The sequence below is a fragment of the Hypanus sabinus genome, chromosome 16, assembly GCF_030144855.1.
Source record: "Hypanus sabinus isolate sHypSab1 chromosome 16, sHypSab1.hap1, whole genome shotgun sequence".
NCBI lineage: Eukaryota > Metazoa > Chordata > Chondrichthyes > Myliobatiformes > Dasyatidae > Hypanus > Hypanus sabinus.
The window spans coordinates 82,866,981-82,891,310 of record NC_082721.1 but is presented as its reverse complement, the minus strand read 5'-3'; the positions used below and the strand labels follow the sequence as shown (position 1 = coordinate 82,891,310).

The window sequence follows — 24,330 nt, the reverse complement described above, 5'->3', positions numbered from 1 at the left end:
AAGACCACTACCTTAAGTCCAGTATAGCTTCAACACCACTGCTACGTGTCACGGGAACGTAACAATTCTACTTTCCAAATCTCTTGGTGAATTTGATTATATTATGAACACTTGCCCCAAGGGTTCTTTTACTTGATGCTCAATAATCAATTCTGGTTCATTGCACAACACCCAGTCCAGAACAGTTGATCCTCTGGTGGGCTCAACCATGGGCTGCTCTAAAAAGCCATTTCGTTGGCATTTCAGAAATTCCCCCTCCTGTAATCCAGCACCAAACTATTCTCCTTATCTACCTTCATATTGAAGCCTCCCATAGCAATTGTAACATTGCCCTTTTGGCATGCATTTTCTATCTCCCATTGTAATTTGTAATTTGTACGCCACTTTCTTACTACTGTCTCGGGGTCTGTATACAACTCTCATCAGGGTCTATTTAATGTTTTTTATCTCAATCCACAAAAATTACTAAAACCTGCCTCCACAACCTCTCCATGAACTGTTCTGTTACTTTGGCTCCCATCCCCCTGAAATTCCAGTTTAAATGTCACCATGTAGCATTAACAAACCTTCCCACTAGGATATAACGCCCGCTCCAGTTCAGATGCAAACCATCCATTCTGTACAGGTCCCACTTTCCTGGGAAGGGAGCCCAATGATGCAAAAATCTTATGCCTTTCCTCCTACACCAACTCCTTAGGCAGGTATTAAACTGTAAAATTTTCCTAGTTCTGGCCTCACTAGCACATGGCATGGGTAGCAATCCTGAGATCACAACCCTGGATGTCCTGTCCTTTAACTTAGCACCTAACTCCCTGAACCCCCTATGCAGAACCTCACCACTCATCCTATCCATGTCATTGATACCTACATGGACCATGACTTCTGGCTGTTCACCCTCCCACTTAAGAATGCTGAGGACTCGACCTAAGATATCCCAAACCTTGGCACTTGCAAAGCAAGATACCATGTGGGAATCTCGTTCTCACCCTCAGAGCCTCCTGTCCGTTGCCCTAACTAACAAATCCCCGACTACCATAGGGATCATCTTGATGGGACTCAACTTTTCCCATTGTCCTGCTCCAAATATATCTTAAAGAAAGCCTATGTGGCAAGTACATTCCTTGTCCCTTTGTAACCCACCAAAATTTTCTGATTTAATTTCTTTCCAGCTTCCTTTATATTCTCAATGGCCTTGTCAGATTTCAGTTTCCTGAACCTTACGTATGTTGCCTTTCTATCTTTCACTAAATAACTCTTGTCACTCAAGTTCACCAGGGTTTCCCATGACTTTCTTTCATCCAGACAAGGACAAACTCATCCTGACAATAAACACTCTAAACTGTGGGTAAGTCTTTATGAAAACACACAGTACTTAATGAGAGTTGTGGAAGCAAAAGATTAATATTATTTATTTGTCAATAATTTTTAATATCATAGCAAAACTACATAATACAGAGTAACCAAATTTAGAGCAGTTTATCAAAAATCAAAGGTGTCCCAATAAATCTAGAAGCCCGAGGACTGGAGGAGCTTTGGTAGCAGGCATGATGATCAAGAAAAGATAAAGAGTAATTATTCAGAATACAAGAATAAATGAGTTAAAATGAAGGAAAATATCTGACTGCATCAAACAATCAACTGCTGGGAATCTGTGGGTCGGTCGAGCAGTGTCTGTGGGAGAGAAGGAAGTATTGTTGTTTCGATTTGAAGCCCTTCCTCAGTACTGAGAGGAGCAGAGCTTGGATGGTCTCTCAGGTGGAACGGTGAGACAGGAGTCCAAAGAGATTTTTGGGCTGAGGAGAGGTGTCAGATGGTAGTGAGCTGCAGCAGGTTGAAGAGGAATGGGGGTGGGGGGAGAGTTGATGCTTCAAATTGAATCCTTTCATCGTGACTGAGTGGGGAAGTAAGATGGTCTTTCCCCTGAGGAGGAGTGGTGACACAGGAGTCCAAGGTGATAGGTGGGCTGATGAGGGGCTCAAGGTGACAGGCTGCTGTGCCAGATAGGAGAGGGAAGGGGTGGAGCAGAGTTTGGAGAATGGCAGGTGAATTACATGGAGGCAGAAAAAGAGAGGAAAAAATGAGGAGCAGATGGCGGAGAGAAGTGTGAAGTCTAGAGACAGCTACAGCAGGTAGATAAGTGGGAACACAAAGGGCCTCAAGTGCTGGAATCTGATAAGTGAGGAGCTGAGAATGGGGAACATTAGGAGGAAAAGTAACTGGACGATGGAAGACCAGATAAGAGTAAGGAGATAGAGCTGTGTGGGTCAACTGTGAGTGGAGGTTGGACGGAACCAGGATGTACATAGGAAGAGAGCTAGATGGTGGGTGGTGGGGGTTGTTGTGGTTGAAGGAAAAGGAATAAAAATGGGAAGAACAGAAGAAGATTAGAAGGAGGAAAGTGACGTTACATAAGGAACTCACACTTTAAATGAGAATCATTGTATCATTGCAGTAATGTTTTTGCCCGATCATTTCAAAGAATTGAGTCTGGGCCATTCCTGGCACTTGCACCGGGAAGGGAGATTGAAAGTGACCATGAAGACCTCAGAGTAATTAATGTCACTAAGGAATGAATCCTGGAGAGAGTGAGGAGAATAAAAACAGACCAGTCACGCACGCTAGATACTTGCTAGATACTTGTTATCCCGAGGGGTTAAAGAATTGGTTGAGAGGTAATGGTTCCTTTTATGATGTCCCAAAATTCCCATGACTCTGGAACAGCCTCAGTAAAGTGAAAAGGTAGAAAATGTAACATGGCATTCAGTGAGAAATAGAGAGAAATATATTTAATTAAACTGCAGTCGAACTGACATCAGATTTTTGCCACATGCTTGAATCCAGTTGACAGGATGTGTTAATAGAGCACATAGTAAATCAGAAATATGTATTTGATCTGAACTTTATTCCATCTGGTATGCAGGACAATTGTAATCTGTGGTTTTCATTGCTGTTCCAGATCTCCAGTGATGATCCAGTGTCTGTGGGAATCATTGTAACACACGGACCCCCAAAGCTGAGCATTCTCGGCAATAAGCAGGTACGGCGGGGCTACGTATTAACACTGCAGTCAGAAGCTTCCCTCAATAAGAATATGATTTACAGCATCATTAGAATATCTGTCCACCATCAGTATGTTATGCCATTCATATTGGATATTCTTGACTTCAATATTTGTGCGTTACATTACATTCCCGGCATCGTTTCCATAGCTCGCTGCCTTCGGCATTTGTATTTCTTGTAGAGGAACAGTGTCAGAGCGAGTGGAATTACAATTACCAAAAGTAGAACTACTGGAATTATCCATTTTAGTAACCCGGGTGAATCTATAAAACAACCACAAAGGCGGTGATACAAGATTGACAATTGGAAACAAACACATTCACTTTAAAGTTTTTGATCATTTTTATAAACACACATTTCCCCCTGCTTTCTCACATTTCCCTCTCAATTCTCGTGCCTTATATTCATTTCCACATCTTCATGTTCAAAATGGACTTACATCTATCTAATGAATTTCACAAAATCCTACTGGGTTTTACGGCTAATAAATAGAATTTTGAAGAGTATCTGTTGTCAGAAATTCAGAAATCAATATGTATACTGAAAGAACCCAGAAACAAGAAGACCATGATGAAATAATCAGTATGAGAGGTAACTGTCACTCAGGACTCTGGAGAAATCTTTTGATCAGCTTTGAAATGATGCCATATGATGATGGAGAGTCAGTGTATTTGTCATGTGTACATCAAATTTGAAACATACAGTAAATTTGTAATTTTTGTCGATGAGCAACACAATTTGAATTTGTGCTGGTGGCATTCCGCAAGCTTTGCCATACTTCCACCACAAATGCAGCATGCTCACAGCATGTGAACCCATTTGTCTTTGAAGCTTGTGTGGCAGGAACTTGGAACTCCCAGATGAAACTCGTGGTCACGGGGGAGAGCTACAATCAAAGATATTGTTGACATTGGAGAAGGTTCAAAGGAAGTTCACAAAAATGATTCAAGCACTGACGGGTTTGTGATATGAACAGTGTTTGATGGCTCTGGATGTCTACTCACTGGAATTCAGAAGAATGAGGAATGACCTTATTGAAATCTATCAAATATTGAATGGCCTTGATAGAGTGGATGCGCAGAGGATGTTTACTCTACGGGGGGAGTTTAAGAGCAAAAGGCACAGCCTCAGAATGGACGGGCGCCCTTTTAGAACGGAGATGAGGGGGTATCTCTTTAGCCAGAGGGTGGTGAATCTGTGGAATTTATTGCCACAGGTGGCTGTGGAGGCCAAGTCATTGGGCATATTCTCAACAAAGGTTGGTAGATTCTTGATCAGTCAGGGCATGAAGGGATACAGGGAGAAGACAGGAGGTTGGGGCTGAGAGGGACCATGAATCAACCATGATGAAATGACAGAACAGATTCAATGGGCCAAATGGCCTAATTCTGCTCCTATATCTTAAACTCCTTATGAACAGAGAGCAGCAGAAATTGAACCCTAATCACTGGTGGTGTAAAACATTCCACAAACTGCTACACTATTACGCCACCTGCTTTGTTAATGTTTTCATTAACAAGAACAGAGATAATCCGCAGTGGCTCAGTTTAATTTATCACCCAGTAGGTGCAGTATGTGAACCTGCTGCCTCAGTCGTTCATTGGGGGGTCAGCTTAGAACCTGGTGCCCTGGTTTCTGCAGATGGAGTTGAAAAAGGAACTTGGATCGTGAAAAAAACGCTTGTAATGTGTGACCACAAGCAATGTCCTCATTGAGAGGGGAGGCTGGACTCAAACTCACTGGTGAGTTTTCATGCGTACAGGGCTCTGTGTCACGATGGGACTGGTGGCACGTGGAGCCTCTCCCTACAGCTGAGTATCAACCCAGGCTTCTACCAGGAAATGATCAAAGTCAGACCGAGGTTTAATGCCACCAGCATTTGTCATGAAATCTGTTATTTTAGCAGCAGCAGAGCATTGTAATACGACTAAAACTTAGCTAGTTTATACAATATACTGAATATTTAAATTAAGTAAGTTGTGAAAAAAAGTAGTGAGGTTATGCTCATGAGCTAAATTCTCATTCAGAAATTGGATGGCGGAGGGGAAGAAGCTCTTCGTGAATTGTTGAGTTTGTGCCTTCAGGCTTCTGTACCTCCTTCCTGATGGCAGCAATGAGAAGAGGGTATGTGTTGGGGGTCCTTAATGATGGATGCTGCCTTTTTGAGTGTTTGCTGCTCAAAACTGTCCTGGATGCTGGGGACACTTTTGCCCACAATGGAGTTCACAGCTTGCTACAGCAGTAACACCCCACCATTCCAGACGGTGATACAGACAGTTCAAATGCTCCCCGCAGTACGTCTGTAGAAACCCGAGAGTGTCTTTGGTGACTGTCACACCTCGTTATCAGGCGTGAGTAAGCGTCCTGTCGAGGGTCACCCGTTGAAAAACAACAGATGGTAAGTTGCAACAGCATGATAGTGCAAGGCAAGAGGTTTTATTTAGTGCTAGGTAGAAAAAAATGCAAAAGCTGGCCAAAAGTTCTGAAAGAAAATAATATTTACAAATAGAGAAATGAGAACAAACATATTTGCTCAAAAATTTTCAAATATGCTGAGGCTTTCTCTGTGACACATTTTGTCTTTAACTTTCCAATATAACTGTCAACTCCAACCTCCACACCTCTCCAGCAAAGCCAGACTGAGGATTTAAACTTGCCTCCACCTGGCCGAGAAGGAACCGGAAATTCTACTGTTAGTCGGGGGAGGGTGTGGTGAACTACAGAAACCTGTCTGGACATGCCCCCTGCTGACTGCTCCTGTGGCCCCTCCCACTGACCGTGGCTCCTCCCACAGACCCAGGTATAAAGGCGATTGAGGCCTGAGCCCGGCCCTCAGTGCCCAGGATGTAGTATGGTGGTCAACTAACTGCTTGTTCTTTCTTCCAGTCAATAAAAGCCGATACCTCACCTCACGTCTCAGAGAGTTATTGATGGTGCATCAGAGGGTGGGGGTAATTTCATGACCAGACCACAGTAGTTATTTCAGATGCAGAACTGGAAGTTTTCAAATGTGGATTCTAACTTCCTACAGACTTATTCCACAACAAATGCCTTGGTTAAATTTATAAATCAGTCTCCACATACTCGGATGAATATAAAAGAATAATGCCTCTCCACCTGTGTTGTTGCCTGTGTGGGGCACAGTGCACCTGCTCCCACTAACCCAGATATTACCTTAACATGCCCCAAACCATCCCTCTGGTTTTTTTGGGGCTGTTGTGCTGTCCACAAACCGATATAATGGTGTGAGTGAAAGTAAATGAATTGTTTGAAATGTCTGTGTCCAGAATCGTTATTTTTATCTATTATAAACCACTAGAGCACGTTAACTGAGGGGATTATTTTGATTAGCCAAGCTAGCGATTGTCTTACTGGTTGGGGTGTGCAAAAGGTGAACGCCCAAAAACTGCAGAACCAGGAAGAGTGACTAACCGGGCAAACGGGCGAGGTTAGCGGGAGAATTAGCATTGCCAACCTATTTTGTCACAGTGCCACACCAAATCTCCTCAAACTCTGAATGAAATAAAGCCAGTGTCCTGCCTCCTTTGTAACTGCATTGATCTGTTAGGCCCAGGATATATTCTCCGCAATGATGACACTCAGGGACTTGAAAGTGTCCAATGCAGTTGTTTTCACAATAACTGGAGTTGACAACCATGAAGAAACTGTTAAAGGAAACTCCCAAACATTGGGCAACTCAGTTGCAAATGCCAGGTTTGAAATCTAACACAAGATCACAGGGTAAAAACTGCAAAAGTAAAAGACGCGTGCAAGAAGTAAAATTTGTTAAAAGATTTTTACAGCACACAGTAGTATGATGTCTGAAGGTAACTTTAAAATTTGCTGAGAATGATTAAAAATTAAATTGGTCATACAATTATGAAACTTGATGCAAGAGGGAAGAGGCAGAAGGTGGAGGAGGACAATGAGAGGAGCACAGGATCGATACAAGTGGGCGTGCGATGGTCAGGTGGCCAAAGTTTCTGTTTCTTTACTGTATAAATCCGAAACTCTGGTTAGGAAGAGAGTGCAGGAGATGAAAGAGTTTGGGACAGAGTACAAGCAAAGATGTGGGTGGGGTACAGATGGTAAAAAAGACGAGCGATAAGAGAACAGAGAGTGAGAGGAAGGGGGTAGGGAAGGGTGAAGGGAGTAAGTGAGGTGCCAGAAAAAAAGATGAGGGAGAGGGCATAGAGAGACCAAGCAAACATGAGGAACGAATGGAAGCCAGGGAGGAGAACAGAAAGTGGGGGGGGAGGGTAAGGAGAAGAGAGGGAGAAGGATTTCAGGGGGGTGTGGGGAGGGATAACATGAGAACCTTGACAATGCAGGGGGGCACAAGATTCTCCATTCTGGGGGTGCTCAGGCCATCAGTGGATGGAATATAGAACTATAAAGCACAGGGACTGGCCCTTAAGTCCATAACATGTGTCAATGATGAAGCCAAGTTAAACTAAACCAATCTGCCTGTAAGTGATCAATAACGCCTTCATTCCCTGTGTGGTCACAGGGTAATCAATCACTTACATACTACTGATTCTACCACCACCCTGCAGCCCTTTTGCACCTACCACTCTGGAAAGTACTTACCCGCACACCACCTTTAAACTTTTTAACTGTTCATCTTGATGCTACGTTCCTTAGCACTTGATATTGCTACCTGGTGAAAATGACTGACTATCTACCCTGTCTCGGCCTCTCATAATTCTATAAACCTCTATCAGGCCTCCCCTCAGGATCTGACTCAGAGGGAGGAATGCCTCTGATGTCCTCAGCTCAATTATCCGCAATATTCAGGGATCGGTGGGCAACACTGTGTCCCTTTATTCCTATGTTTCTTTTACTGTGTATTCCTTTGCTTTATTTCCCCCTTGATACATATATATATATATATATACATATACACACACACACACACACACACACACACACACACACACACACACACACACACACACACACACACACACACACACACACACACACACACACACACACATCCCCACTGTCAAGACAGATCCAGAATTCTTAATTAAACCTTTCTGTTTGAAAAATGTATACCACAAAGATAAAAAAAATAAAATGAAGATAACTAGCAACATAAGGTAATGGTGATCTATGCTGGAAAGGTGTTGATTCAAATGGGGGAGAGTCGTCATCCTCGTTAGACCAAGAAACTTCCTTTGAAACTAAGTAGGGTTTTAGAAGTGTTTTGAAACGTTAAACAGTATCATCCTGGCGTATATCAGTCAGTAGAATATTCCAGATTTTCGGTGCACAAGAGCAAAAGGCCGCATCAACAGTGTTTATTTGCTTGGCTGCAGGAACACTAAGTAAACCAGTATTCATGGATCTGAGATTACGACTAGGGATGCAAGGGGATAGACACTCCATTGTATTCAAAGGATCACAGTAGATTATTCAGAGCCTTGTATACAATTGGTCCTAACGGACACAGGCAGCCAGTGTAATGATGTCAAAACTGGTGAAATGTGCTCAGATTTTCTTTCTTTGGTTAAGATTCTTACTGCTTCATTTTGAACAAGCTACAGCCAAAATATCTTTCTTGGGAAATCCAGAAAAGAGTGCATTACAGTCATCTAATTGACTAAATACAAAAGTTATTCAATCAGTTATTACAATCAGTTATTTTGCATCTTGAGATGTTATAAGAAATCAAACTCCTCTTGCAATGTTCCTTCAATGAAAGAATGCAGTCTTAATATTAGGGCTAATATGTGATTGGAAATTTAGCTCAGAGTCAATAATAACACCCGCATTCTTTACTTCTGGCTTGATTTATTTCTAAGCTTCATGCTTTTTATTACTATCAATAACCAAAATTTCTCCTTTTTGTTGAAATTCAAACTCATCCATTCTTTAATGTTAAGGCACCAGAGCAGCAGATTTAGACTACAGCCGCAGGGTTTTGGGTGCAGTTGTGTGTTCATGTGGTCGCGAAGGTTCTGTTTATTATCAGAGAAAGTATATGGTATGCAACCTGAAATATTTAGTCTTTGCAGATATCCACGAGAAACAGAAGAACCTCCAAAAGAATAAACAACAGAAAAACTTTGGAGTCCCAAATCCCCCTCTCCCTTGCATTAGGGTTTGGTGGGGTGCGTGCCCCTTTTGGACTTTAGGATTAGGTTTGAGTGTTGGGCTGGTGGATGTATATGTTTGGTTGGGAGAGGCTGGGCTGCAGAGTTTTTAGTGGTGATGTATGAACTGCTATGGTGGATAGGCTTATATGGTGAAGCCAGGTTAATCTGGCCCATGCCTTTCACTATCGTGGTCCGACACCATTTGGTTCAACGAACCGGGTGTGCACTGGGACACATCATCAGTAATGCACCCTCGGATCATCAGGTGTTTTGGGCCTTTAATCACTAACCATCCTCCCCGAGGTGGCCTAGCAGTGTCCGGCTCAAACACTGCTTGTGTTTTTCCCATGGAACAGAATAATGAGAGGCATGTAATTTTGAGGGTAATGATATTTTTAAACATCATTACCTGGCATCTGTATGCCTGGGATTGCATGGGATAAATTGACAGTGTTTACTGGGCATTCAGCAGAACTGCACCTGAGTTTAGTACTGACTTGTTTTATGAGCTCCAGCTTGGGTTTGAATATCTGGGCTTTCTTACTGACATTTCGTGGGCCGGGAGAATGAAGAGCATGTCACTGTAAGGTTAGGTTGAGATTATGCGGGCAGTGGGCGAATCAGCCCTCTTGTGCTTTTTGATCTCGTCACTTGAGATTCAGTTTCACGCGACCCTGCCACTTTGATCTTGCCCATGCCTTCATTAACCATGTCCAACTCTTGCCTTTGTTGAATCTTGCCCCTCTTGACATAGGACATCAGGTTTGTGGGGGTTTAGCAAGGGTTAATCGGGGTGTGCTTAGGGTTTGTGAACTAATCCCCCTCTCCCCCTCCCCCGCACAAGCAACAGCAAAGCTTCAACACCCTCCACCCCCAGCACCCATTCCAGCAAAAATCATCAGCACCCACCACCCACTGCACAACAGCCAAGCACCCAAACAGAGACCACTGTGGTGAACTACGTATACCTGTCTGGACATGCTCCCCCTGCTGACTGCTCCTGTGGCTCCTCCCACAGACCCCTGTATAAAGGCGATTGGAGGCACTGCCCCTTCCTCAGTCTCCAGGATGTTGTGTGATGGTCTCTTGATGCTGACTGCTCTCTTCCAGCTAATAAATGCCTATCTCGCCTCACGTCTCCAAGAGTTATTGATGGTGCATCAACCACGATCTACAGTCAACACAGACTATTGTTTCCCAACACTTCCACATGCCTCTGTCTCTCTGTCTGTCTCGACAGAGCGATGCCACTGATTTCACAGCAAATGGGGGACAAACCTGAATAGCTCTGGTAATTCATTTCACATTTTGAAATATTCTGACCTATTGGGAGCATGAAGACTGGGAACAACAACAGCCCAAGAACCGATCTTTGTGACCCACCAAACACTATCTCATGGATTTTGGACACACAATCACCACAACTAACAAAGAATTTTCTTCTTGTTATATAAGACTGAAACCTGCTTAACGCAGTATGAGAAAGACCTATCCATTAACTAAGACAGTTTATGAGAGTGCTGTGATCTATGGTATCAACTGCTGTGCTCTAATCGAAGAGAACAAGACCTGATGTTACCTGTGTCAGCATTAAGCCATTGGTCATTGACCACTTTAAGCAATGCAATTGCTGGACTGTGATTTAATCTTAAACCTGATTGTTACTCAGACAGTGGCAGATGCCTGGAATACGCTGCCTGGTGTGGTGGTGGAGGCAAATACATTGGATGCTTTTAAGGGACGTTTGGATTGGCACATGGATGTACTGTAAAGTAAATGGAAGGGGATGAACATTGTGTAGGTGGGAGAGATTCGTGTTTGTGTGTTTTTTTGATTTACTTTTTAGCTGCAGATGTTAGAATTAATAGATTGGATTGTGCTCACTATTTAGTATTAAAGAGACATTCTGTACAATAGCACAACTGCTTCTAGGTCTTCTAATATTCTTAACAGTCAGTCTGAAGTTAGTGTTTACCTGAATTACATATTGGGGAAATGGACTACCCAATGAGGCTCCCAGATAGTCAGACATAAATGAGGTTAATCATCTACTACTTTCCATATTCAGGTTAAGCAAGCTCAGTTCCTTCATTGATCAATTCCTGACACTGTCTGAAGGAGTTTGTACGTTCTCCCCGTGAATGCATGGGTATCTTCTGGGTTCTCTGGTTTCCTACCACATTCCAAAGATGTACCGGTTGGTCAGTTAGTTGGTCATTGTGAGTCCTCCCCTGATTAGGCTCAGATTAAATCAAGGGATCGCTGAGCGATGTGTCTTGAAGGACCAGAATGGCTTATTCCGTATCTCAATAAAATTTTTAAAAACATAACTGATCGTTACTCAAACACAAGGAAATCTGCAGATGCTGGATATTCAAGCAACAGGTTCTTGAACAAGAGAGGATAACTACACTCATTTGAAAGGTCTCGGTCTGAAACGGCGACTGCACTCATTTCCATAGATGCTGCCTGGCCTGCTGAGTTCCTCCAGCATTTTGTGTGTGTTAAACAAGTTAAGAAGTGTTTAAGGAAGTTGAAGATGCATTAGGATGTGGGAAAGTGAGAGGTTAAATATTTCGAAGGGAATTGATGGATGTGAGGGTTACGCATCACCCACCCTTGCGATTTGTGGGCAGTGAGCTCAGTCTGAGGAACAGAACAGAATGGTCACCTGCTTGAAATTTTTGGGCTCTTAAAGTTAGATACCATTCCACACATTCCACAATTCTTGTTCTCGGTATTTTTTTATTTGCATGATTTTACTTCTTTTGCACTTTTTTTTTAGTTTTTATGAAGTTATGCATAGTACTTCATGAAATTCCACTATATTTCTACTTTGCCCTCATAAATTCCCGCAGGGAAATGGATCTCAAGGTAACACTGGGCAACATATACATACTTTGATAACAAATTTACTTTGAACTTCGATTAGAGTCAGGATTTAAAACATCGAACATGCTGAGTCTCAACAGCGAAACATGCAAATCTGTCGGCTGTTGTGTCCGGGAACTCTGTCTGCTCTCAGTCAGTTGTTTCTGATTTCAGTCGCATTCTAGCAATTTGAGTGTAAAATCTCAGCTGAATATCTAATGTGGTACTGAGGGATTACTGAGTGCTGTCTTTTGATAAGATGCTGAATTAAGATTGCATTATGTAAAAGACAAGAGAATCCCTTCCTTATATTCTGTTCAATAATTTTTCCCTTATTGGGTTGGACTGTGCAATAACGGCGCCCAGGCAGAGAATAAATAAGCCTTACTACTTGGAAATCTCATTTCCTTAAAATAAAATCTTTGTGCTAATATAAAAATACTATAGGTCACTGTGAAGTTTGTGCTGACAACGGTGTACTCGTTGGGCTGATGGGATGTGGATCCTGAACATCTTTTCCTCTCTTGTCCCTGAACCTTAGAAAAGATAACCTCAGACCATCACAAGTCCTTAGTGCTGATCTGTTGCTGCTACTCACCAGGGACAGTGAGAGTGGCAGACTGTCGTTTAACAATGGTGTTGGAGTGAGGGTGAAGTGTCAGCTCGGCCTCGCAGGTGAACTGCTGTCCATTCAGCTCTGTTCGTGGATTCACAGTGTGGTAGATAGTCAGCCCAGTACTGGCTGACCTGCTCACTAATATCTCACTTCCCTTCTTCAGACTGAGTTGAAGTTCCCCTGAGACGTTAAACACACTGCAGGTAATATTCACTGGAATACCCTCAGTGGTGTTCATGATGTGGATTTCAGGGTTGGAGAAAACTGTAACAACAGAAAACATTGTTAGAAACTTTCTCAAAACAAGTCCCGCATTCCCTGTGCCTGACTGGACTAATGTAGATAAAGCAACTGTGCGGTCAGCCTCTCCCATGCGTGAGGAGTTCACATACTGTACAAGCAGAGGGTTATCATTAATGTTCAGTTGAGACTCCTGCATGCTGATGTCCTGGTGTACAATTTTAGCTTTCATTACACTGGAAATTGTGACTGATTTACAGTTCTTACTGGTAACACAAACAAAATTCAGGAACTCAGTGATCAGCCACAATCAATGGAGAGGAATAAACAGTTGAAATTTGGGTCAAGACTCTTCATCATGATGGGATAGGAAGAGAGAAAAAGCCAGAATAAGAAGTTAGGAGAGAGGAACGTAGTACAGGCTGGAAAGCGACCTGTGAAGCCAGGTAAGGGAGAAGGTGGATGGGGATGAAGTAAGAAGCTGTCAGGTGAGAGGTGGAGAATGGAAAGGGCTGAAGGAGGAATCTGCTGGGAGAGGAGAGTGGATCATGGAAGAAAGGAAAGGAGGAAGGGGGAACGGAGGCAGTTAATTGGCAGGTGAGACAAAGAGGGGGTATGAGGGGATCCAGAAGGGGAAATGAAAATGGACAGAAGGGGGAGAGGAAATAAATGACCAGAAGTTAGAGATGGGGATGTTTATGCTATTAGATTGGAGGCTACCCGAATGGAATAGCATGTGTTGCTTCTCCAACATGAGTGTGGCCTCATCGTGTCACAGAGAGGGGCCGACCTGTCACAATAGGAATGGGGAGTTGAATTAACATGGTTTTCCACCAGAGAGTCATCCCTGTTGTGGACAGATGAAAGGTACTCGAGAAAGTGATCCCCCAAAGTACATCAGGTCTCACTGATGGAGAGGAGGACACACTGGGAACACCGGATACTGTAGACAACCCTGACAGACGTGCAGCTGAAGTGTTGAGTCACCTGGAAGGACAAATTTGAGACCTCAGTGGTAGTAAAGGAGGAGGTGAATGGGCAGATGTTGCACTTGTTCCACGTGCAGGGGTTCGTTCCAAGAGGGAGATCAATGGGGAGGGATAAATGGACAAGGGGATCACATAAACAGTGGATCCTGTGAAATGTGGAGAATGGGGTGTGGGCGTGCGAAGATATAGATGTCCCTCGCGCAAGGATTCTGCTAAAGATGGTGGAAGTTGTGGAGAAATTTGCTTACAGTTAACTGCTTCTCAGGTAAGTATATTCAGGAAACATCATCAACCAAAGATGAAACAAGGAACAGAACCTAATGACACGGCCCAATGAGCCTGCTCCACCACTCTGTAAGATCAAAATTCAATATAGATCTGCAGCTTTATGCTCATCTTTCCTGAGCACCAGTTTACCAATTACAACCTAGTAATTTCACTGGGAAATGGACCCATTGACTGGGGTTGTTTTGTGATTCGGACTAATAGTTCAATCAACAGATACACAATCACTTGAGGAAACACCACTGAGAAACAACAGGAAACTGAGTTCTGGTCCTTGTCTGAGTGTTGTGAACATACTCACCGTAAACCTCAATGGAAATGTTATTGATCTTCGGTGGAATTGATGGATAATCCTCAAAATCTGCCATGCAGGAGACTTCAGTCACATCGGTCTCTCGTGGTGTCCATGTAGTTGTTGCCCTGACAGTGGTGGCATCTGACCGATTTGTTACTGAATTCTGTTGTTTACTGTCCCAAAACCATCGTACTCTCATCTTCTCAGCTGGATAGACGTTTGGGACCTCACATGTTAACGTAACATTCTGATTCACTTCTACAGGGTCACTGCTGAGGATCCTCGGAGGCTCTGGAAAATCTGCAAGACACACAAGAAATTCACTGCAGTTCAGTTTGCAGTGGTAAATACAGATGGACGGAGCTGGAGACTGGCTGGGTCACACATCTGGGAGCCCTTTATACCTAATCCACCAATTAATGGCCACATGCTTCATTAGAACATTTTCTCTTATTTTCAGCTTCTCACTCTGTCTGGGGCTCACCACAAGCTGTGGTACATACAACATCCTGCACTCATGAATCAATCTCAATGTAACCTTAACTTGAATCTTGTTTTCGCATCACAGACGAGACTTAAATTTTCTCTTTCTGTCTTTAAGCCAATTTTTACTCCTTAGTCCAATTGAGCCGAATATTCCATGAGCCGCTTTCACTCACCACTCTTCAATAAGGGACTATGTCAAACACAGTGTGAAAGTCCTCAACAGGATATCACTCAATTTCATCATCATAAAAACTAATTTCATCTACAAACTTGTTATTATGTGAATTCAGCTGTCTTCGTGCCTTCTAAGTATTCCCACATTAACGTTTCCAACACATTCCCCATCACTGCGACTATAATGATGGACCAGCAGCTTCTGATGACCTCCTTATGAGCTTTTTGACACTTCCCACCTCCCTGGCACCTTCCCTATTCGGGGAGAATTGGGAGATTATGTCAAGCCCTTCCACACTCTCCATCCTTCTCTATCCTCTCTGCACCAGGTGAGTTATAAACTTCGAGCATGGTTATCTTACTAATAACTTCCCTTTCATATTTACCCATCCATTCTCATTCTTTCCTCTGCTTTCTCTGAGTGTTGGCATCATATTCCCCCTTGGTAAAGAGTGAACAAAGTATTCATTCTGTATTCCATTCCCTCTGCCTGTAGGCACAGGTCCCTTTCATGCTTTCTGATTGATTCCAGTCCCCCTTCACCACCCAGATACGATTTACACATCTGCTGAGTTTTCAATTCCTTCATGGTGTTAACTTTTGTTTTTATCCTCAGAGTTACTGTTTTCCCTTCTATTCAGTTTCAGCCTATTTCCTGCTGCTACAGGAAGCCTGGATCTCACTTCCTCTATTGGATTAGCCAGCTTGCACCCTCAACCTCTGTTTCATAAAGATTGGTTGTACTTATGACGCAAATCTCCTTTCCTCCAGTTGAAATTAGGCCACCTTTGCCAATGGACCTTTTCCCCATCAGAACAGGTCTGGTTTGGGCAGACCATGTTGATAGCTCACGTGGTCCACTACATTAGATACAAGGACATTGAGGCAATGCTTGAGCTCAGAGTCTGAGCTCCCAACCTATGGGACAAGCAAAGTCTTAAATACTTCAAAATTCTCTCAGTTGCTTAACTAACCAGAGTTTGGTCAGGATGTTAAATAAATGTGCAGGTTATTTACATTTACACTAAGAAAAAAACTTTTGGACAGCTTCAAAAATACCCAGGTTCTCACTTCACAAGATCTGATGGAATGAATCAAATAGGAATAATAAGAAAATGATCAGAAGGTAGCATCTTTGTACTGTATTTATTTTTAACAAAATATTTCCATTCAAACTATTCCCGAAGCTGCTGTAAATTGTTAAAGTGGAACTTACAGTAAGTCTGCAGAGTCAGAGAGGCACTTGTGATGGGTGTTGTGGAGTTAGAGTCCAAGTTCAACTCTGCCAGGCAGGTGTACACAATTCCACCATCTGAAATACTTGGAGTGAAATTCAGGACATTCTTCAATGGACCATCTTCTGGGAACCCTGGGTCCTCTGTGGAATTACGTTGAACAACCTCACTCTCTCTGAGCCAGGTGAGTACGAGTCTGTTCTGTGGATAGACCTTCGGGCCAGTGCACTCCAGCTGATATGGTTTGTTAACTTCCAGCACTTCAGGAGGCGGAGCAATGCTTAAGTTTCGATCTGTTAATCATGACAGATGGTAGAGATTGGAACATTCCAAATCAAAAGTTAACCCAACAACCAATGTGCCTGTGGATCTTCCCATTCTATGACATCCTCAATTTCTGTGAAGCATTTTCAAGTTATACATAATTTAATGTTGCTGCCTTTCATCCTGTTATAATCTGCTATGGGATGTATTTAGAACAAGAGATTTCACTTACTGTACACTGGGACCACCCGTTTGACCTCCTTCATTGTTTGTCCTCCTGGAGATCGACAGATTACAGTACAGGGTGCTGAGAAATCCCATTGCTGGACACTTGGAAATCGGTCTGTAATCCACGTATCACCGCGAGTTCTGTTGGGATCTGTCCCTGGTTTATATTCTATAATCATCGTTGGGTTATTACATGTTGTACTGCAGGTCACCTCCAGGGAGTGTCCAAATTCCACCACTGGGTGGTTTGTTTTGACCGAAACCTCAAATCCATTCAGTTTACCTGCCAGAGACACAAAGGGAAATGGAATCTGTTCAGTGAAGTGTTGTGTGCAGTTCAGTCTCAGCTAAGAATGGATAAACTTACCGTTCAGACAATGAGGGGAAGGTTCACCAGACTGATTCCGGGGATGGCAGGACTGGTACTTGAAGGGAGTTTGAGTCAACTATGCCCATGTATATTGAGATTTGGGAGAATTAGAGAAAATTGAATCAAATGCATAACGTTTTAATGGATCTCGAGAGGTTGGATGCAGGATGTACATTTTCCCCAGCTGAAGAGTGTAAACAAGGTATTGCAAATTCAGGGTGCAGGGATTGAGCTGTGGAGAAAAATCTTCACACACATATATTGAAGTCCAAATCACTAAACATATTTAAATAGGAAGACAGACTTTGAGACACCAGTGGCACTTACGTGGAAAACACGGGCACCTCTTGTGTGCAACAGTTTGAACAAACCTCATTGCCGTCTGTTCCACACAAAATAGATGTTTGGTTCAATGGTTCCATTTAATATCAGATAATGTATATAGTATACAACCTGAAATTCTTGTTCTTTACAGACATCCACGAAACAGAAGGAAAAAAACCCGAAGAATGAATAACAGAAAACATTTTAACCCCAAAGCCCCTCTCCTCCCATGCACAAGCAACCAAAGCATCAGTCTCCCCATCCCTCTGACTCCACTTGCTCCAGCAAACACATCAACCCTCGCTCCCACCACCCACCACGCAAACAAAAGCAAAACCCCCAGAGACCAATGTCTAGAGTCCATCAGAAACTACTGTCCATCACAACACATCAACATTCCAGATGGGATGATTTTGTCAGTATAATTTTGGACCTTGCACATTCAAACTGAAGGTATATTTTCAGTCAAAGACATTAAATACTACTGTTCTAAAATGGGTGGATCTGATGTCAAACAGTATTATGTCCCAGTACTGAATTCTGCAAAAGTTTTGCCTTGAGATAATTAGGGTCTATCTTGCCAAGCATCATTCAGCAGAAATTACCAGATTCAGATTTAATATCAATATCATATGTTGTGAAATTTGTTAACTTTGCTGCAGCAGCACAATGAAATACATGATCAATATAGAAAACAACTACATTACAGTAAAGGTATATGGATATTGGAAATGGAAATGGAAAATGAAATGTTATTTTGGTCAGTACAAACATAACAAAAAGCATCATTTTCAATGATGATTTCATAAAACAAAATTAAATAATAAAAATCTTTAAAACAGACCAAAATGGTGTAGGCTGTAGCTACAGTTTATTATGTCTATTCCTCTTACTTATACAAAACGTATTTAGCATCAATCATCACATCAAAACAAAAATTTCATAATCTTTTTACACAAAATCCAATTCCAAGTATAATTTATTTACATTACAGCCATTCATTTTAAGTCATATACTTTATATTTGTTCATTAAATAGTTTTTAAATAACTTTTTAAACTTGTTCAGTGTGGTGCATGTTTTTAAATTCTCACTACAACTGTTCCGTAGATTCACCCCTCTGAAATACAATGATCTTATACATTTGTTCTTATTCTTTGTTTTTGAAATATACATGTTCCTCTTAAATCATATTGAATTTTTCTCATTTTAAACAACCTTTGGATACTTTGTGGCAGCTGTCCATTTTTTTACTTTATACATAATTTATATTATTTTAAAATGTTTAGTTGAATAAATAGTGGATTGGTTGGCTCATAATAACTTGTCTTAATTACAATTCGTATAACTGTCTTTTGGAGTAGAAAAGTTGAGTTTGTATTTGTTTTGTATGTATTTCCCCATACCTCTACACAGTAAATCATGCATGGGACTATAAGTGAACAGTATAATGTATACAAAGGTTCTTGATTTAAGAAATCTTGCGCTTTGTACAGTATTGCAATAGATTTTGACATTTTTGCTTTGACATAATTTATATGTAGTATCCAACTTAATTGATTATCGATTACCACTCCTAAAAATTTTGTTTCAGATACCTTATCAATTTCAACATCATTTATTCTAAGTTTACTATATGAGTTTGGTACACAGTTTCCAAGAATTATGAATTTAGTTTTACTTAGATTCAGTGATAATTTGTTAGTATCAAACCATTTCTTTATAATTTTTAGTTCTTTCTCCACTCTATCAAAAAGTTGTTTCAGATGTTCCCCACTACAAAATATAGTTGTATCATCAGTAAATAATATATATTTTAATGTCTGAGAAACCATATATATGAGGGATGATTGATAAGTTTGTGGCCTAAGGTAGTAGGAGTCAATTTTAGAAAAAAAATATTTTTCAACGTAGTCCCCTCCTACATTTACACACTTAGTCCAGTGGTCATAGAGAATACAGATCTTGGACTCCAGAAAGTGTCCACAGCAGAGGCAATTGATAAGTTTGTGGCCTAATGTAGAAGGAGATGAGTTATACAGCTCTCTTTACATACATATGCAGTTCAACTCTTTGAGTGATTATGCAGAAAATTTGTAGCTAATAACTCATCGGGGTGATTGATAAGTTTGCGGCCTAATGTAGAAGGAGATGAGTTATTAACCAAACATTCTGCATAATCACTCTTCTTCATCAGTTGCTGTTAGAAACATAGTGTGAGTGTTTATATTGATAATATTACTATTTACTCCATCTTTATTGCTGGATTCAGTAATTAATTTAGCTAATTTTGTTCCCACATTAATAAAGAAATCATTAAACCTATCTGCAACCAAATTAGTGTCCTTTATTACCATATCATTGTTTGAATTAAAGTAATATGAGTAAATTGTTTTTCTTTTATCCTTTTTAATAATTTCATTTTAAACTCTCCAAGTATTTTTAATATTATTTCTATTATTCTCCAATAATTTACTATAACTCCTTTTACTAGATCTCATAATACATGTTAGCTTATTTTTATATATATTATATTTAATTTCAGCTTTCTTTGTACTATGTTTTAAGAATTACTTATATAATACATTTTTCTTTCTACAAGCATTTTGTATTCCCTTTGTTAACCAAGGCTTATCAATATACTTCTCGTTGTCAACTAACTAGTTTATCACACAAATTAGTTATTACAGAAACAAATGCTTCATCTACATCAACTGTATTCCAATCTTGTTTAATTAACTCCTCCTTAAGAGATTTAATAGTACGTTCTGTTATATGTCGAATTAACCTACTAGTGTTAATTTCATTAGTAATCATGATGCAGCTCTCAAAAGCTACAAAAACAGGCAGATAATCACTAACATCATTTATGACTAAACCTCCTGTTATTTTCCCATCAGTAACATTTCTAAGTATGTTAACGATGAGTGTAGCACTATTTACAGTTACCCTGCTTGGTTGTGTGATTGAAGGATATAATGTCATGTAAAACGATTTAACTATTAAATAGTTAAATTAAAATAAGTACAAAATCAGAAATAATAGTAAGTAGTGAGGTAGCGTTCATGGGTCAATGTCCATTTAGGACTCGAATGGCAGAGGGAAAGAAACTATTCCTGAATCTGTGTGTGTGGCTTCAGGCTTCTGTACCTCATCCCTGAGGGTAACAATGAGAAGAAGGGATGTCCTGTGTGACGTGTGTGTGTAATGCTGGACGCTGCCTTTCTGATGCACAAGTCCTTGAAAATGTCTTGGATACTACGGTGCCTACTGCTCATGATGGAGCTGACCAACTTTACAATATAAAGTAACAAAAATTTTCTGCCAGTTTTCATAAAGTGAAGCCAAAAAGTGAGATAGGAAGCCGGCAACTGCCCATCTTATAAAACACAGTGGTGCTGGTAAGTTTGTGAATCCTGCAGAATGTTCTCTATTTCTGCATGAATATGACCTAAAATATGGTCAGATCTTCATGCAAATCATAAAACCAGGTGATGAGAGCCCAGTTAAATAAGTAACACCAAAAGCATTATACATGTTTATTTATTTATTTATTGAGGAAAATGCCAATATTGTATGTATTTGCTGGGAAAAGTACGTGAACCTCTGGGTAATGCCTTCTACAAAAGCTATTTGGAGTCAGCTGTTCCAATCAATGAGATGGGATTGGAGATGTGGGTTGTAGAGGTGCCCTGACCTATAAAGTCAGAGCCTGCTCTTCTCATGAAAGATCTGTTTATGTGTACCATGCCGCAATCAAAACAACTTTCAGAGGACCTTAGAAGAAGAATTGTAGAGATGCATGAAGCTGGAAAAGGCTACAAGAGCATTTCTAAAGACCTGAGTGTTCATCAGTCCATAGTAAGAGAAATTGTCTCCAAATGGAGGAAGCTGTTGCTACTGTCCCTGGGGATGGGCGTCCTGCAAAGACACACCAAGAGCACAACGTGCAAGGCTGAAGGAGATGAAAAAGAACCCAAGGGTAACAGCAAAAGATCTGCAGAAATCTCTAGAACTCGTTAAAGTCTCTGTACATGTGTCCACTATAAGAAAAACAAGAATTGTGTTCCTGGAAGGACACCACGGAGGAAATCAGGTCTCAAGTTTGCAGAAGACCACCTGGATATTTTGTAACACTTCTGAGGCAATGTTCTGTGGACAAATGAAACTAAGGTTGAGCTTTTCGGCAGAAACTGTTTGGAGGAGAAATGGCACTGCACATCGCATCCCAAATGTGAAGCGTGGTGGAAAGCGCATCATGGTTTGAGGCTGCTTGTCTCCCTCAGGGCACAGACAGCTTGCAATCGTTGAGGGAACAATGAATTTAAAATTGTACCAGAACATTTTACAGGAGAATGTAAGGGTAGCAGTCCGTCACCTGAAGCTTAATAGAAGTTGGACAAGACAGAGAACAGGAAGGAGCCCAACGAAACGCCGAGTCTGCGACCGGTCAGCTTTTGTCCAGCGTAAAACAGAGAACATGAAAAAAGAAAGGAGTATCGAAGAAATGGTCTGAAACGCCCCTGACGTTATGCATAATAAAGAGACACATTCATCAACTGTGGCAGGTTAAAGATCCGTTCATGAGACGCACAGATCGATACTCTAACTGTCTCGCAGAAGCACACAGTTATAAACATTCAGTATCTGATTCTGGGAGCTCAAACAGAAGAATGGACACTTATCACGTTTAGAGGTATTTGACCTACCTGTTATGATGGCAAGTGCTGTGAGAATTAAAACATAACCGCCCGCGGAAATCGGTGTGTAATCCATAATGAGTGCCTGTCAAAGAGGGCGTGATCCGGAGTTGACGAGGTTTCAGACCTTGTGCTTGTGATCCGCGGCTGTCGATGTCGGTGGGTGGCACCAAACACAGCAGCTCCGGCCATCGATCAGCATCCGTGATGCTGGGACAGGGTTAATTTCTCACGGTCAGTACGAGGTACCAGGGGAGCTCAGACGGACTTCTCTTCCTGGGTGGATTCAAAGATTCAAAGTACTTTTATTATCGAAGTACGTATGCAGTGTACAACTCTGAGATTCATCTTCCGCACAGACAGCCACGAAATAAAGAAAACCGTGGAACCCGTTCAAAGAAAAAAACATCAACCCCTCACCCCTCCTCACGAGGAAAAATAACCAAATTGCACAAACGCAACAAATAAAAGCGAAAAATACAGAATATAAAACGCACAATTAACAGAGTCCAGGCATATTCAGGTCAGCTGCATTGGCTAGCTACAGGCTGCTCCAATTCAAAAACGTCCAAAATAGCAAGAACAAAAGTAGTGAACAGAAACTGGAAACACATCATAACGATAAACTACAGAGTCCAATCTATAAACCGGAACTCCGGCAGCATTGAGCGTGAAAGAGGGAGACCGCCATACGCAAACACCTTCCTCCGGTGGAAAAGAGCAAGAGGCCGGTAGACTGGGCTGAACATCCGCAAGATTTGCCAAACGTCCGTAAATGTTTGAGTATCCAATGGACTCGGACCCCAAGATCCCTCTGATCCTCCACACTGCCAAGAAACTTACCATTAATACTATATTCTGCCATCATATTCAATGTACCAAAATTAACCACCTCACATTTATCTGGGTTGAACTCCATTTGCCACTTCTCAGCCCTGTTCTGCATTCTATTGATGTCCCACTGTAACCTTTGACAACCCTCCAGACTATCCACAACAACCCAGCTTTTGTGTCATCAGCAAACTTACTAACACACCTTTCTACTTCCTCATCCAGCTCATTTCTAAAAATCACAAAGAGGAAGGGTCCCAGAATAGATACATGCAAAACATCACTGGTCACTGACCTTCATGCAGAATACAAACCATCTACAACCACTCTTTGCCTTCTGTGGGCAAGCCAATTCTCGATCCACAAAGCGAGGTCTCCTTGAATCCCATGCCTCCTTACTTTCTGAGTGAACCTCACATGGGGAACCTTATCAAACGCCGTACTGAAATCCGTATATACAATATCCACTGTTGTACCTTCACCAGGATTTTGGTGAGGTCAAATTTGGAGTATTGTATGCAGTTCTGGTCACCTACCTATGGAAAGATAGCAATAATGTTGAAAGAGTGCAGAGCAAGTTTTCAAGAACATTGCCAGGATTTGAGGATTTGAGTTATAGGGAAAGGTTGAATAGGTTCGGACTTTATTTTTTGGAATGAGGGAGAATGAGGGGAGATTTATAGAAGTAAATAAAATATTGAGAGATACAGATAGGGTGAATGCATACGGACTTCTTCTAAGACTGGAGGTCATATACCAGGGGTTCACAGCCTGGGGTCCTCAGACTCCTTGCCTTATGGTATTGGTCCATGGCATAAAAAAGGTTGAGAACCCATGTTACAGGGTGAAAGATCCACCTGAGGGAGAACTTCTTCACTCGGAGGGTGTTGGGAATATAGAACAAGCTGCCAGTGGAAGTAGTAGATGCAGGTTCAATTGCAAAGTTTAAGAGAGGTTTGGATAGGTATTGGAGGGTATCCAATACCTTGGATAGGTATTAGAGGGGTGTGGAGGGCTATGATCTGGCTGTGGGTAGATGGGATAAGGCACCAAATCAGGCCAACATGGACTTAAAGGCCAAAAGGCCATATTCTGTGCTGTACTGCTCAATGACTATTTGTCATCAACTATTTCCTCCTTTTTCCTTTCAACATCAACAGATCGCATGATCAGAGGCCTCCGCTCTATTGATTCACTTCGCATTTTGCTTCTCATCCTAGGAAAGTAATTCATCTCTTTCCTCACAACTCCAGAGCACA

The 24,330-nt window shown here is 41.6% G+C and overlaps 1 protein-coding gene across 1 annotated transcript; it reads right to left on the bottom strand.

The window, feature by feature from the left end:
* Positions 1-1,411: 1,411 nt before the first annotated feature.
* On the bottom strand, positions 1,412-22,477 carry LOC132406507 (vascular cell adhesion protein 1-like). The gene is made up of 6 exons (XM_059992274.1): positions 22,250-22,477; positions 16,852-17,130; positions 16,337-16,648; positions 14,467-14,760; positions 12,634-12,915; positions 1,412-3,323 (listed from the first exon to the last, which is right to left on the bottom strand). Exons 1-6 carry the CDS (start codon positions 22,314-22,316, stop codon positions 3,184-3,186), a joined length of 1,374 nt encoding a protein of 457 aa, XP_059848257.1. The 5' UTR covers positions 22,317-22,477; the 3' UTR covers positions 1,412-3,183.
* Between the last annotated feature and the right edge of the window lie 1,853 nt (positions 22,478-24,330).